Genomic DNA, 15480 nt, shown 5'->3' with positions numbered 1-15480 from the left:
AGTGAAATGTAAAACATGTCCTCTTGACTGTTCAAATGTTTTTGATCAGTAATTATTTTTAATGCTTTTCTATGAAGTCTTGCTCACCAAGGCTGTATTTATTTTATTAAAAATACGAATAAAAATGGAAAATTTTGAAATATTATTAAAATGTAAAATAACTATTTTCTATTTGAATATATTTTATTTCCGTGTTCAAAGCTGAATGTTCAGTATCACTACTCCAGTTTTCAGTGTCATCTTCCCAGAACATTTCAATCATTCTAATATGATGACTTGCTGCTCAAGAAACATTTGATTATTACCAATGTTAAAAGCATGCTGTGTATTTTTTCAGGATTCTTTGGCGAATAGAAAGTTCAAAAGAACAGCATTTATTTTAAATAACACGTTTTGTAACATTATAAATGTCAGTAGGCTACTGTCAGTTTTGATCAATTCAATGCATCCTTTCTGGATAAATGTATTAATCCCCCCAACTCTTCCTACTCTTACCATTATTAATTATACTCAGTAATCAGTAATGGTAAGCCTCTTCAACCTATGAGAAAACATCTAATAATGTACAGCTAGTGCCAGTATGAATCATTTGAGAATGTTTTAATATATTGCGGAAAGTTTAAGCCAGAAAAACAAAAGATGACCCAGTTACAAAGTTTAGATTAGTAGAGATACATTTTAAATGTATTTTAGAATGTGCAGAGAAACAGGAAGGAATGGAATATTTATTTATTTTTCAAAGAAACTGGATTGGATTAGTGTGAAGAGTAGGCTACTGTAGGTGGCAGTAATGCAACAAATTGAATGCAAGCTGCCGAAAGCCCCAAAGAAGAAGAAGTGCTCAGCGTTTACATTTCCTTAACGACCATCCCTGCGTCTCATTTAGCTCCCTAAGTTCAGTAGTCAGGGCACTGATCAGGTCATAAGTCAATGGGCCGACTCCCTGATCAGTGCCCTGTCTACTGAACTAGGGAGCTGATTGAGACGCACCTCATGACCATAGACAGTAGCTCATGACAAATCCTGTCCGCCTGTGAAATCCGTCCGCTGGTAGCAGTTTTAAATGCCTGATTAAAAGTTGTTATACATGGTTCTGGACAAGCAATTGTTTAAAAATAAACTATGAATTCATTGCCATACTAAGTACACATTTATTTGAAATATGTAATTGATTGCTATAATGGGAGCAAAAACATGTTCTGAATTATTTTGACTGATAAACTAAGTACCAATACAAAATCATGACATAGTAATGTACCTATAATGTAAATAATAAATAAATTTTTTTAAAACCCAGCAATATGCAGAACAGGTGCACAAAATAAATAGATTATATACGAGATATGCTTGTATATATCTTAAATACTTATATAAGCACTTATAGCTTCAGTTATATATTACTAGTATATGCAACATATGTTTTGTAAGAGATTAAAGACTATTTTAACACAATTTAAACCGCAAAAATCAAAACGCGATTTTGTAAGAATTGTAATCAGGCTCTGAACAGATTACCTATTAAAATTTCATTCAGCCAATAGAATCGCTCTGGGGGTCCTTGCGGACACAATTTCATAGCGGACAGGATTTGTCATGACAACGGACTGTACTGTATGACGCTACCGACGCTATACTGTGTGACTGAGTAAAGTTTATTGTTAATACTTATTTAATGCCTATGAAATGACAGAGTGCAGACTACTTTTGATACATCTGTTTTTGAAGGGATTAACGTTATCTAAAGTCATCCCGAATTAACAGATATCTTCAACAAATGTCGAAGGGTGTTTTCTGTCGTGTTCTCCAGTTAGTTTTGATCCTTATTGTTTTTCCTCAAGCGTCTTGTCAAAACACTACACACCACTCAACCGATTCAATAAACTCTTCGGTTTCACCTTCACCCGCAGCGCTGAATGCCACATTGACTGATGGAAGTGCTGTTTTCCCCACTGGTGCCACCAAAGAGCCCATTATAAGTTCAGCAGGTAAGAGGATGAATTTGTGTCAATAACATTTCTACATCACATTTCTCCCCTAAATCAAAATAATAGGCTGCTTCTGCATAAAGGTTTAGCCGTTTTAGGACCATGTTCATTCGTGTCGCGTTCTAATTCTCTTTTCCTTTAGTGACTGATTCTCAAAGCACGATACAGAGCATCACTGATCCGACTCCATTGAGAACCGATCTAAGCTCATATCCCTTCACTTTTACTGAAAATGCACCTAACCTGTCCCAACCAACTACAGAAGCGACTAATGACTTGAGGACAGAAATTAACTCTTCATATTCCAAAAACTCCACTGACCCATCTGCTACTGCTATACCGAAGGATACATTCAAAGATGGCAGTGCTGTTCAGCCCACTAATGCCACCACAGAAACCATCACAAGCCCTTTGGGTAAGTTGAAAGAAGCTTTTTTTTTTTTAAAGAAAATTATATATATATGTCAGTGACTTTTTTTTACCAGGGTAAGCTGGGTGGCGCCTTGTCATAAATGCACCTGATCAGATACATTGGATGTAAGGGTGGCGATATGACCAGAATCTTATCTTATCACAATATTTCATTTTATTTCAGGATAACAATATATCACAATATAGTTATTTTTGTTTTAACTAAGGTTTTTATGTTATAAAATCTTTTGATACTATTGAAATTTTCATAATCCTTATCACCATTTTCAATATCATTTAAAAACTAATACTAGCCTAAAAAACTTTCAAGCTTATTGAAGACAAATTAACAGGGATAAAGAAAGAGCAAAGAAAACAAACTACAATAGAACAGACACATATGAAATGGACCTACCTGAAAAACTTCAAGCACTAATAATCAGGATAATGATATGTATAAAAAACAACGCACATAGTCTTTACTGTGTAAGTTATATATACATTTATCCTTGTTAAAGTTACAAAAGTGATTCAGTCAAGAGCAGTGAGAGATTTTCTCTCTTTTGTATTGTTTGATTAGCATTAATAATGACAGCAGGTCAATTTGGATGTTATCACTTTAAATTAAGACTCCAAGGATCCATTATACTCCTCCGTTGTTCTTTCTTAATTTCCCAGTTCTCTCTCAACTGTTAACGTTCACTTAAGACACAAATTACTCTGTTTACTTGACACATAGGTTTGTGTATTTAAACATTACAACGCACAATTAGGTGGGAAAAACCACACAGTTCAGTACTTGCACACTATGAGTAGCAGCTGCATGTGTCTCAGAGAGCATGGGCATATACTGAAATAAGTTCTATTACACCCATACCTGCTCTCCCCTGCTTTTAAATATACTTTGAAAATGTTACAAGTTTAAAATAAGTATATTTAAAAATATATTGTATAACTATTGAGCTATTCCACCCTCATCACACTGGTAAATTCTATGTGTGTCGTCTCGCTCCCGCAGGCTGCCTGTGTGATGTCACACCTGACTTCTGTGACATTGGATGCTGCTGTGATGTCATAGACTGTGGTCTCCTGAACCTTAGCTCTGTGTTTAACAGCTGTGGCAGGGATGCAGGGTAATGGCTGTCTGTTATTAAATGTGTTCTTTAACTTTTGAATGTGCTTTAAAATGCATCTGTCTTTGTCACATAAAGGTCTGCCGTCTGTGTTGAGAGCTGGCTAATTTTCAGAACACAAATGGATCCAGCACTGGTTACTCTCACTGAAAACCTCTTTTGTGTTCGGAGAGAAGACGGTAAATCACCATGCATTACTGTACACCTCATTGCACTCCAGTCCATTACTTCCTTACATTACTTCATTTATATTTAAGATAGATTAACTTTAATCCTGTTGCTCCATAACTTTTAACTCAGATTTAAATCCCAGAGAATAACTTTAAATTTAATTATAAAAATAAAATACTTATTTAAAATTAAAATATGTGGCTGATTGAACAAAGATAGACATTCTGTGTGTGGGTGTTTTGTCAGGACTCAGAGGTGTTTATTAAAAATTAAATTAATAAATTAAATAAAATTAAAATTCAAGCGCATTGAGCCAGCAGAATGTGACTGTCGATCCTAATAGGTGAAACCCTCCCAAAGAGTTGTAATTCTAATTGAATGCACAACTTGTACTAACATATCCACATCGGATCAGTGGCACAGAGACCTAAAAGGCAAAACCGCTGCACTGACGTACATTTTTCATGTTTTAAACAATGAATATTTAGATAATCTCTTAAAAGAAGAAAAAGATATGTGAACAAACTGCACGATTTGGGCACTTATGATCCATATACAGCACCCGCAGCAATATTTGAATCACTAAAAACAGTGGGACTGCTTGGTGTGCCCTAATGTACATTGAAAGACCTTATTGATGATGCATACTTCATGCAGGCAAACAGATGAGCCCAGAATATGAATGTGATAAATGGCAAAAACACATGCATGCTAGAAATAGAACCAACACCTATTTTTCACACGACACGCAAGCGTGTTGGAAGTGTTTCCATGCAAAATATAATAAGATAAGATGATTAGATGTCATTTTGACACGAATACATATTAATAAATTACATTTTGATGTTTGAAAGTCTTTAGGTTTTGACATAAATGCAGATATAACTGTGATTTAAATAATAATAATTATCGATTTTCAAATATTGCACATCATCAATACAGAACAAAATATTCTGCAGCCTATTTTGCCATCAATGTCATAGTATGGTCATTACTGCAGACGTTGTCTTTTCTGTATCAGTAGGCTGTATTTATGTTTATCATAAAGTATACATGAAGTATAGGCCTTCCCTGTACGTCAGCTAGCAGCAGCAGCGCCGCGTCAGACACGCTTCTGGTGTGCAAAAGGCATAGAAAACACCACGTAGCTGACACGCAACAGAAAAGCTTAGTGTGTCTCAGGCAGTCCGGCTTCTCCACAGAAATAAAAATGGCCTCGCCTCCTTTATTTAATATTCTCGGAGGAGGGGTTTATGTAAATATTGGAGCTGGTGATCTCAGCAACCCTGGAGGAATGTCTGTAGTCCCTACTGGCCATTTGCTGTAGTCCTTACAAATTGATTTTTTTTTTCAAAGCAAAATCTCCCTTTGCTTTAAACTTTGAATGTTGTAACTTGTTGTTGCAGATGTCGTTTATGCTCAAACAGCAACATTACACACTAGCTAAATGTGCAGTATACAAAAAAGTATACAGTGCTGTATTGCACAATGCATTTTTGTTTTCATTATTGCATTTTCTTGTTCTCTTTTCTTGTTTCATTGTTCTCATTTGTTTCTTTTGGAAAAACAAAATCACATTGAAATGTTTAGAATGTTAATCACTGCATAAATCAAACTAATATTTAAAATATTTAAAATAACTATAATATTAAATATAAATAAAATAAGTAAGTATTCTATTCCTAACACATTCCTACCCCATTTTCACACATAAATGTTATTTCAAAAAAATGTATTTGCTTATGCTTGAATTTCTTTTCTCTGTGCTTAGAAAAACAGTCTGCTGTTCAGACTTCCTCTGCTCCTTATCAGTCCAAGTTCCTCTATCCCCTCTTACGGAGAGAGCTTACAGCCTTCAACAGTCCAAAAAACAAGTTTTACAAGGTAAACTGCAATCACATGTTGCATCTAGCTTTTAATTAGCATCTTGTAGCTTGTACTTAAACACTACTGTTAAGTTACATAGGCAATGCGTATGAAAAGTATAAACAGTAGCACTGCTGGATGTTGTCACAGGTTGATGACATCATTCTGACCTATTATGACCGTACATCTATAGTAAGCACACTTAAACAGCCATCACCAGGTCCGGCATCATCTGCCTGCATCAACCACAATCATGCAAGTATGGAAAAAATGTGTTAAAACTTGACCTGGATTTTGCTCTAAATAATATGAATATATGTATACTGATTTATGGTTTCTTTTCCAGGGTTCTTGCGTTCAAGCTCTCTATCTTGCTCTCGTGCTGTGACAGCACGCTCTTGTGCGGGTGACAGGAGTTTAAATGCTCTCACTTACTACACTGGCTTCAGACTACTGAGGGTGAGACTAAAAACTCTTCCAAACGTAGAGAGTTGTCTGAATAGACAGCATCCCAATGGATAGGCTGTTCCAAACTGTAGTATATTAAAAGTACACTATGTAACTTTTGGCCCTCTAGCTGTGAATAAACAAAATTGCATGCATCTTGCGGAAGAACATTGTAGCCGGACCTACTTCTCTCTGTTAATGTATGAGGAGTCACACAGTACTGGGCTACTCCACAGCGATTGGCGTCCTGCTCAGTCTTAAATAATCTGAATATAAGCATGTATAGGTGTACCGTAGTGATTCAGGATAATACAAAAGCACAGATTGGAAGATGGATTCATGATGTACTCACTCATTATGTAAATTTTGAAGAAAAAAAGTAGCGTAGTGTACCTTCAATTATGCTGCCTTCTAAAATATTATGGCAGTACTGTATGTATCTTTTGCAGATAAGGGCAATCCTGTAATGCATTTCCACATCTAAGTAAAATATTTTCAAGATCTAAGTAAAGATCTTTCTGAATGGTTTCAGATTCAGATCTCCATTGAAAATTAATGTCATTAGTATATAAAAGAGCACCAGTCAACATTCAAATTCCTTTACTTGAAAATCGTGAGCAGTAAGAATACCTGCAGGACTCCGCCACAAGGAAAAGTGTACATGTCTGCTTAGATCCTGACATAGTTCTAAGAACTTTTCCACGTCAAAGACTATTTGTATAAATTTTTGGTGTAGATTTTAGCAAACACACACTCTAAAATCTAATCAGTTCATACCCATTTTATAAATGAGGCCCACTGTATTATTATTTTCCCAGATTGTGAGAAATCAAGATTAATAAAAACTCCCAAAAAATAGTTGAACTTTCTTCATTCAGTTAAATATTAAATATTAAATAGAGTTAAATATTTCCAGACTGAAACTCTAGTTGTCACATGACGTTAGAATGATCAAATTGATGTTGATACTGTTTCCTCTGTCCTAAAAACGGCCTGATGATTTCCTTGTTCTATGAAGTCCCTCCTTCAGTAACCTGTAACGAGTTCTGATTGGGCCAGCGCTTCCCGTATTGTGAAAAGCCTCCCATACACACATACAGTGCTCTAAGTTCAAAATGTTGGTGTCATTTTACAGGAAACCCTTTGAAGTTACATAAAACACTGCTAAGTCTTATTTGCACCATTCATCAACAATCTTGCAGCAGCATTTTGTACAAGCTGTAAGCGTGCAATGTGTGTTTGACATGTCACAACATAAAGAGCACTACAGTAGTCTAAACGGGGAAAAATATATATGCACGGACTACTTTTTCCAGGTCCCTGGCTGAGAGTATTGTTTTCACTTTGGCTATTGCTCTTTCTTGACTATTTATTTTAAATATATAGTTTAAAGTTTTTAATTTTATATTTTAATATTGTGCACATTTTTTAATTTTCCATTATTTAGTCTTCTCAACAGGCATTTTGCAGTATTAATTAACGATTAATTGATTCCTTTTAGTAATTTTAGATTTATTATTTATTAATAATTGTTTTAATGGTGGTTGATTGTGTATTCCTTGAAAACAGACATCCATGGATGCCTATTTTATGCATATTAATTATTTAGCTTTTGTCTTTTAGGTTCCCAGGGCCCAGGTGGAGAACAGTCCAGAGTTTGTTGTGAGTTGCATCACATTATTTTAATTTTCTGTAGTGATTTACTTACGCTTTTTGACCTCAGGATGTTGCATTGTCGTAGGTCCCAATTTCTACTGCGAGAGACTGGCCTGAACCGCTTGAACAAAACGGCTTGTGTCTGAATGTGGTATCAAAGGTCAGTGTAGAGATTTGAAGGGATGCACATTATAGTAAGAATGTACACAAGTGAAGTCTTTTGTTGTTCTCATAGGTGGAGTATGTGATAGAGTACTCAAGCAAAGGAGAGATTGCAAAAGCTACACTAAACACAGAACTGCTGAACACAACTATAGGCAGAAAACTACTGCAAAAACATGTGGTTATATTCCAGGTAACTTTATCTCTATACAGTTGTGGTCATTTTAGATATACGCTGCAGAATCTGAAAATGTTAATTTAAAATAATAGTAATAATAATAATAATAATAATAATAGTTCTCATAAAAATTGAATGCTGTTTTTATTTTGTAAAATTACCCCTTTCAAAAATGTTTATAATCTTAATACCTTAATACATTACCTGGATAATCGATTACTGTTTTTATGTTTTATGATAGTTGTGAGTCCCTGTTTTTACTAAGCAGTTAAACTGCCCACTGTTCTTCAGAAAAATCTTCCAGGTCCTACAACATTCATTGTTTTTGCAGCATCTTCTGGATATTTTAAAAATTATGTATCATTTTGAGGTCCATCTTTTCACTCTAAAAGCAAGTGAGAGACTCATTGATGAAAATGTTGATGCTCAAGAAGGATTCTGTATTATTTTGTATTCTAGAGAAATATCTTCTTTAGATTCTGAAAGGCAGTGCTAAATAAAATATTTAAAAAAAAACTTTTAACAAAATAAGAAATAATCTGGCTTATTATGACATATATCTGAGCAGATATGGGAGGAAGGTCAGAATGCAAGCTTCTAGTAAATTGGAAAAGTGTTTATGCAGACTAAATGACTGGAGAAGTCTGGCATGTGCCACCAAAAAGAAGTCTTTTTTCACCCAGAAGATAACATTTTAAACACCTGTTGTCTGAATACCAGTTGGCCACACTCACTCAACCCATGGCCTCACCCACACCTCCATCACCTCCAGAGGGGCTGAAACCTGAATCACCACTAGTTGGTTGGTTTGGTGAAAAATCACAACTTGTATCCTTTATACTTCACTGTGACTTTGTTCTTGTATCAGTGTACACTACTAATTATTCTGAGGTTAAATCAAATAAAAAGTTTGATTATGTATGCATAGCAAACATTCATTGGCATGGTGTGCCTAGTTTGTTGGTGAATGAATGACAGAGAAATTATGTCAGCTCATCTTCTGATAAGGTATCCAACTCATCATGTTTCTGCATTAGTTAGCTAGTCATCAGAAGGCATAACTAACTTTACAGTGTCTACCTGGATGCTCTCCACCATTAGCTGCTGATGCATAGTTTTTGGTTGTTTTGAAGGTGACCTTATTTTTGCTCATATTGGTGACCTATTTGTGGCATTGATTGATTTCACAATTTTATATCCAATTACCATTACAATAATGATTTTATTGTAAATTAATTTCATATTTATAACATTCCTAAAGCTTGTGAATGTAAGATTAATAGTCTTAATAATAGACCATAATTATTATTATTATTATTATTTTAAAGACAAAAGTATCACAGAATGATCCCATGTGTGGCATATATTTCTAGTGATTGGGGGGTATACTATAGGGTTTGGTGTAAAATGAACCAAAATTTAATGTATTATTTTGCAAAAATCCAGACCTTGGCCTTTGGTCTTCTGTGCACGACTGCGCTTTCATGAGACTATTAGCGCTTTAGTTCACTCCAAATCGGAAAAGTGAGAAATCAAGATGAATAAAAACTTCTAAACAGAGGTGTACAATAACTACGTGCATTTACTTTACTGTACTTAAGTACACTTTTTTAGTATCTGTTCTGTACTTAAATATAATTTTTTCTGGAAACTTATGACTGTAAGTTCACTACATTTGAAAGACAAATATCGTACTTTTTACTCCACTACATTTCTATCAAGGTCCTCAAAGTCAAAAGTCGTTTCTGTAGCGGCTTTGAAAGTCAGTGGATGATTTCTTTTTTCTTTAAAATGTGTTTGAGTTTTTGCAAAAAGCCTTTCACGAACCACTCTTGTAGGGTCATGTGAAGTTCAAAAATGTCCCTGTATTGTTTGAACATTGATTTATAGTTAATAACAAAATGGAAGAAGATGAAAGTCAAAATGTTCATTTTGGCAAGTAATCACATAAACAAAGTTGACAAAGTTGATAATGCGTAAACATTTGGGAGAATATCAGATGTGTATCAGTGTATTGGATCTCTGCATTCGGCCTAAAAGTGACAGCGCTTTGTAAAGGGCTTTGTAGCTTTTATACAAGACAAGTATTAAAATTACTTTAAGTTAGTCTTATGCTAGTATGTCGGATGGAGCATCACTGACTGGCTCAAACCATGATGGCATTGTGTGCATTTGTACAACGATAAAGTAATGCGCAGACAGACAAAAACAACAAATATGTTCACCTCAGAGAAGAAAGTACGTGGGTTGTATTTTGTGTCCTGTTTTTATTAATCTTGATTTCTCATAACTTGGGTGCTTTTTCTGGGTGAGTCAGAGTAAAATGTGGCTCTAATAAAGTCTCATGAAGTCGTGTCGCATGGGATCATTCTGGGATAATATTGTGTCTTTAAAAAACAAAAAAACACCTTGATGCTGGTCGCTATTCACTGCCATTACATGGAAGAGCACAAGCGGAGAAAGAAAGACAGATATACAGCATTAAAATAGCACCACAGTAAGTAAATGGTGACTACATTTTTATCCATTAATCTAACTAATGCAAACCAAATTGTGACCAATTTTTTTTTATGCCATGTTTCATTGCTTGATTTTGTTAAGAGATATTGTCAGAGCAAATATTTATACCTCCTGTATAGTACTGACCTTTAGGAGTGGATTTGATGCATCTCTGCATGCAATGAATATGTAAATTCTTTGACATTTGTGAAAGTTGACAGTTTTGGGGCTGTCTGAGGATGGAGGCTGCTCTGCAGATCTCGGTAATCGGCCCCCTGTTCTTTTTAAACAAAACACTGTGACTGGCTGCAACTTCAGGTATTACACCAATTTACTACATCATAATTTTTTAACCACTTAAAGTCTGAAGACATGATTGTACAACATATATGACCAAACCAACAACAATGGTTCTATTTTGATTCCTGTATCCTGTTGTCTTTTTTGTTTGTTTAGGTCTTTGTCCAGTGACTGTGGAGTGTTGCGGGCTGAGCTTTTGGGTATTTTAGCAGGGGTCGCAGTGCCTGATCTGATCAGTATGACTGCAGGCTCTCAGACAGACCAGAGTCGAGTCATTTCACAAGAATGCTCCACACCACCTTCAGTGAGTTACAGTGATCTGTTGCATATTGGTTGAAAACACTTTTGTCAGTTTTATAAATAATCCTTTCTTGGATTAGTGGGATTTAAATAAACACTCTTTTTTTTTTTTACAAAGAACATTGTGCATTAGTGAATGTTTTAAAACAAGTATTAATTATTAAATAATTAAAGTATTAAATAATTCCTCTGATGACCGTTACAAAGTGTTTTTCGGGAAGGTCTATTATTTACTCATATATTTGCAAAAGTTTAATGATTGAGGCCCAATACTCTCTTTTTGCTAAATTTTGCCACTAAAAACATTACCTGTAAAGCCAGAACTGTTGTGTGTCTCCGAGCAACACACAGTGGTGTATCATTTCTGAATGAATCCGTGTTTTGAGAGAATCAATTAGGTGTACCAATGATTAAAAGGCCCATTCATAAGGCCATTTACTTAATTCCTGAATAAATCAGCTGTTTGAATTAAGCTAATGAATAAATGACTCAATTACTTGCTCATTAAACATTTACCACCACCTGAAAAATTGAATTAACCTTGCCATAGTGAAATAATAAGAGTTCAGTACATGGACATCACATACTGTGAGTCTCAAACATCATTGCCTCCTACTTCTTATGTAAATCTCGTAAATCAAAAACTCCATGGAAAAAAAAGTGCTTCTCAACATAAACCCAACCGTGACGCAAGCCAAACAAGCCGACTCTATTAATGGTAAACAAGACTCTCGAAGATAGCAAAAACTGCTCTCATGACACATGGTTGAGGTTTATTATAATCGGATACCACAACAAATCGTTCGTTTGTTCGGCCCATTTCAAGCAAGCTTCACTCAGCGTCTTAAACTGAAGAAAGGGGAAATTACAACTATATTCCTGTAGACAGTAAGTCATTTATCCACTTATTGACTAGGTGTTTAAACAATTTGTGATAAAATTTAAAGTTTCTTAGAGAGACAGCATTGTCTAGATGACGCAAAATTCTAGTACAGTAACAATAGTAAACACCAAGTACCATACAAAACTAAATAGTGTGTCTAATGACAAAGGTTAATATTATTTTGTATTACAAAATACAACCGTAGATACCGTTCACTCGATCCTTCTAGCAAACATCACCTTTTCCACCATATAAGTTAAAACGATAGTCAATGGAGATTGCTGAAATGCAGATTACTTGTTTATTGGTGTTTTCAGATTATCGGCGACACGCGAGAGAGAGCGCGCGTGCATATGGTTGCCAGATTGGATATGTTTAGGTAAAACACCATAGAGTATACAGGTTTTTTTTTTCCACAGAAAAGCAGTTTGGTGGATTTAATTACTGAAAATTAATTAAATCTGACACCGCACAAACGCAAGCTCTTTCTTGCGCGCGGATGATCTGAAAACACCAAATAAACAAGTAAGCTGCATTTTATCAATCTCCATATGAGATGTTCTGTTTAAAGTGTCATTCAGTCAGTCTGGGTTCTGTCAGGATGGTCAGGACTCAAGAGCTGAACTGCTGTGAGCTGCTGAAATAAGCCAATCAGAGCAGAGCTCAACATTAATATTCATGACTCTTCCAAATAAGGCAAAAACAGAGCATTACATCCTAGGGACAATTTCTAGGGTTGTAAATGGACCTGTAAAACTGTATCTGGACAATTTTTGACCTTAAATAAGCCACATACCGTATATATATATATATATATATATATATATATATATATATATATATATATATATATATATATATATACACACACACACATACATACATACATACATACATACATACAGGTCCTTCTCAAAAAGTTAGCATATTGTGATAAAGTTAATTATTTTCCATAATGTAATGATAAAAATTAATCTTTCATATATTTTAGATTCATTGCACATCAACTGAAATATTTCAGGTCTTTTATTGTTTTAATACTGATGATTTTGGCATACAGCTCATGAAAACCTCAATAAAAGACCAATAAAAGAAAAGTGTTTTTAATACAAAAAAAGTCAACCTTCAAATAATTATGTTCAGTTATGCACTCAATACTTGGTCGGGAATCCTTTTGCAGAAATGACTGCTTCAATGCGGCGTGGCATGGAGGCGATCAGCCTGTGGCACTGCTGAGGTGTTATGGAGGCCCAGGATGCTTCGATAGCGGCCTTAAGCTCATCCAGAGTGTTGGGTCTTGCGTCTCTCAACTTTCTCTTTACAATATCCCACAGATTCTCTATGGGGTTCAGGTCAGGAGAGTTGGCAGGGCAATTGAGCAAAGTAATACCATGGCCAGTAAACCATTTACCAGTGGTTTTGGCACTGTGACCAGGTGCCAGGTCGTGCTGAAAAACGAAATCTTCATCTCCATAAAGCTTTTCAGCAGATGGAAGCATGAAGTGCTCCAAAATCTCCTGATAGCTAGCTGCATTGACCCTGCCCTTGATAAAACACAGTGGACCAACACCAGCAGCTGACATGGCACCCCAGACCATCACTGACTGTGGGTACTTGACACTGGACTTCAGGCATTTTGGTATTTCCTTCCTCCAGACTCTGGCACCTTGATTTCCGAATGACATGCAAAATTTGCTTTCATCTGAAAAAAGTACTTTGGACCACTGAGCAACAGTCCAGTGCTGCTTCTCTGTAGCCCAAAAGTGGCTAGACCTGGGGAATGCAGCACTTGTGGCCCATTTCTTGCACACGCGTGTTTACGGTGGCTCTGGATGTTTCTACTCCAGACTCAGTCCACTGCTTCCGCAGTTCCCCCAAGGTCTGGAATCGGTCCTTCTCCACAATCTTCCTCAGGGTCCGGTCATCTCTTCTCGTTGTGCAGCGTTTTTTGCCACACTTTTTCTTTCCCACAGACTTCCCACTGAGGTGCCTTAATACAGCACTCTGGGAACAGCCTATTCGTTCAGAAATTTCTTTCTGTGTCTTACCCTCTCACTTGAGGGTGTCAATGATGACCTTCTGGACAGGGTTGGGTCGGCAGTCTTACCCATGATTGTGGTTTTGAGTAATGAACCAGGCTGGGAGTTTTTAAAAGCCTCAGGAATCTTTTGCAGGTGTTTAGAGTTAATTAGTTGATTCAGATGATTAGGTTAATAGTTCGTTTAGAGAACCTTTTTATGTTGTGTTAATTTTTTGAGATAGGAATTTTAGGTTTTCATGAGCTGTATGCCAAAATCATCAGTATTAAAACAATAAAAGACCTGAAATATTTCAGTTGGTGTGCAATGAATCTAAAATAAGAAAGTTTAATTTTTATCATTACACTATGGAAAATAATGAACTTTATCACAATATGCAAATTTTTAATATAAAGTTTATATAAAATGATAAAGTTCGTTATTTTCCATAATGTAATGATAAAAATTAAACTTTCTTATTTTAGATTCATTGCACACCAACTGAAACATATTTTATATATATATATATATATATATATTATATATATATATATATATATATATATAAATATAAAACACTGTAGTATATCCCAAATATGTTAACAAGTTTGTAAATGTTTCAGGAATCATGTGAGACAGGTTGTCTCCTGCCCGTGTCTCTATCATTGCGTGTGCTCTGGGCTCAGAGGGGCTTCAGGGCCCTGACACAGAACCATATCTTGGGTGCAAAATTCATCTTTGGCTGTCAGAGACTGAAGGTAAGCATAATTTACTGTTGAGCCCTGGGATGCTGACATGATTTTGCTGACATAATGCTGTGTGATTTTTTTTTTTTTTTCAAAAGTATCCATTTCTTTATGTGTAAAACCTTTTTTATTGCATAAATATTTGTACATCTTTTAGTTAAAATTTGTAGAAATGTCTATGTAACATGTCATGTTTGAGCAGCTGACATCTTGCACACAGTTAGTGGTCTTTGGGAAGTTCACATGAATTATGGTCTTGTCTTCTTCTTGTCTCCAGTGTCCCCTTCGGTCTTCGGTCCCATTGACCACTGAGGTGATGTTCTCTGATGCTACAGTGTACCCAGAAGCCCCAGCGGGGGAACGTCAATCTGAATGGAAGTTTCCATTTGCTTTTTTTTCCAGAGGGTTTGGAGAGTTGGATCAAGAGTAAATCAAACTTCAGTTCCAAACAAAGATGGAAGAGTTCCTCAGGCATTATATAGAGAACACCAAAGACAATTGGAAAAAAAGTAACTCATGGCTTCCGTGGTTGTCTATGCTTGGAAAGAATTTTTGAAATGTAATTTGATGCTCCTGGTGTCAATCAAATTACACTCCTCTCAAAGCTTGAAAGATACCACAGATGTAAATAGTTCCTCATTTAAAATAAAGATGTCTTAGTTGTTTTTTTTCTCCCACATTCTCTCTGTTAACTTTAAATAATTTTTTCTATATATATTTTTTTT

At 35.5% G+C, this 15480-nt stretch overlaps 1 protein-coding gene across 1 annotated transcript; it reads left to right on the top strand.

Annotated features, from left to right (window-relative positions):
* Positions 1–1571: 1571 nt before the first annotated feature.
* LOC137055607 (tectonic-3-like) lies at positions 1572–15475 on the top strand. The gene is made up of 15 exons (XM_067429441.1): positions 1572–1985; positions 2128–2400; positions 3415–3529; positions 3608–3708; positions 5472–5584; positions 5717–5825; positions 5913–6025; positions 7637–7675; positions 7755–7829; positions 7905–8024; positions 8730–8837; positions 10723–10826; positions 10965–11112; positions 14633–14767; positions 15033–15475. Exons 1-15 carry the CDS (start codon positions 1775–1777, stop codon positions 15183–15185), a joined length of 1917 nt encoding a protein of 638 aa, XP_067285542.1. The 5' UTR covers positions 1572–1774; the 3' UTR covers positions 15186–15475.
* The last annotated feature ends 5 nt before the right edge of the window (positions 15476–15480 follow it).

The sequence above is a fragment of the Pseudorasbora parva genome, chromosome 21 (assembly GCF_024679245.1).
Source record: "Pseudorasbora parva isolate DD20220531a chromosome 21, ASM2467924v1, whole genome shotgun sequence".
Classification (NCBI taxonomy): domain Eukaryota; kingdom Metazoa; phylum Chordata; class Actinopteri; order Cypriniformes; family Gobionidae; genus Pseudorasbora; species Pseudorasbora parva.
This window is presented reverse-complemented; position numbering and strand designations above follow the sequence as displayed.

Coding starts and splice junctions, on each gene's coding strand:
- LOC137055607 (XM_067429441.1), top strand. CDS start 1,775: ATGTCGAAGGGTGTTTTCTGTCGTGTTCTCCAGTTAGTTTTGATCCTT. Junction 1,986..2,127: donor GCCCATTATAAGTTCAGCAG/GTAAGAGGATGA, acceptor CTTTTCCTTTAG/TGACTGATTCTCAAAGCACG. Junction 8,025..8,729: donor AACATGTGGTTATATTCCAG/GTAACTTTATCT, acceptor TCTGAATACCAG/TTGGCCACACTCACTCAACC.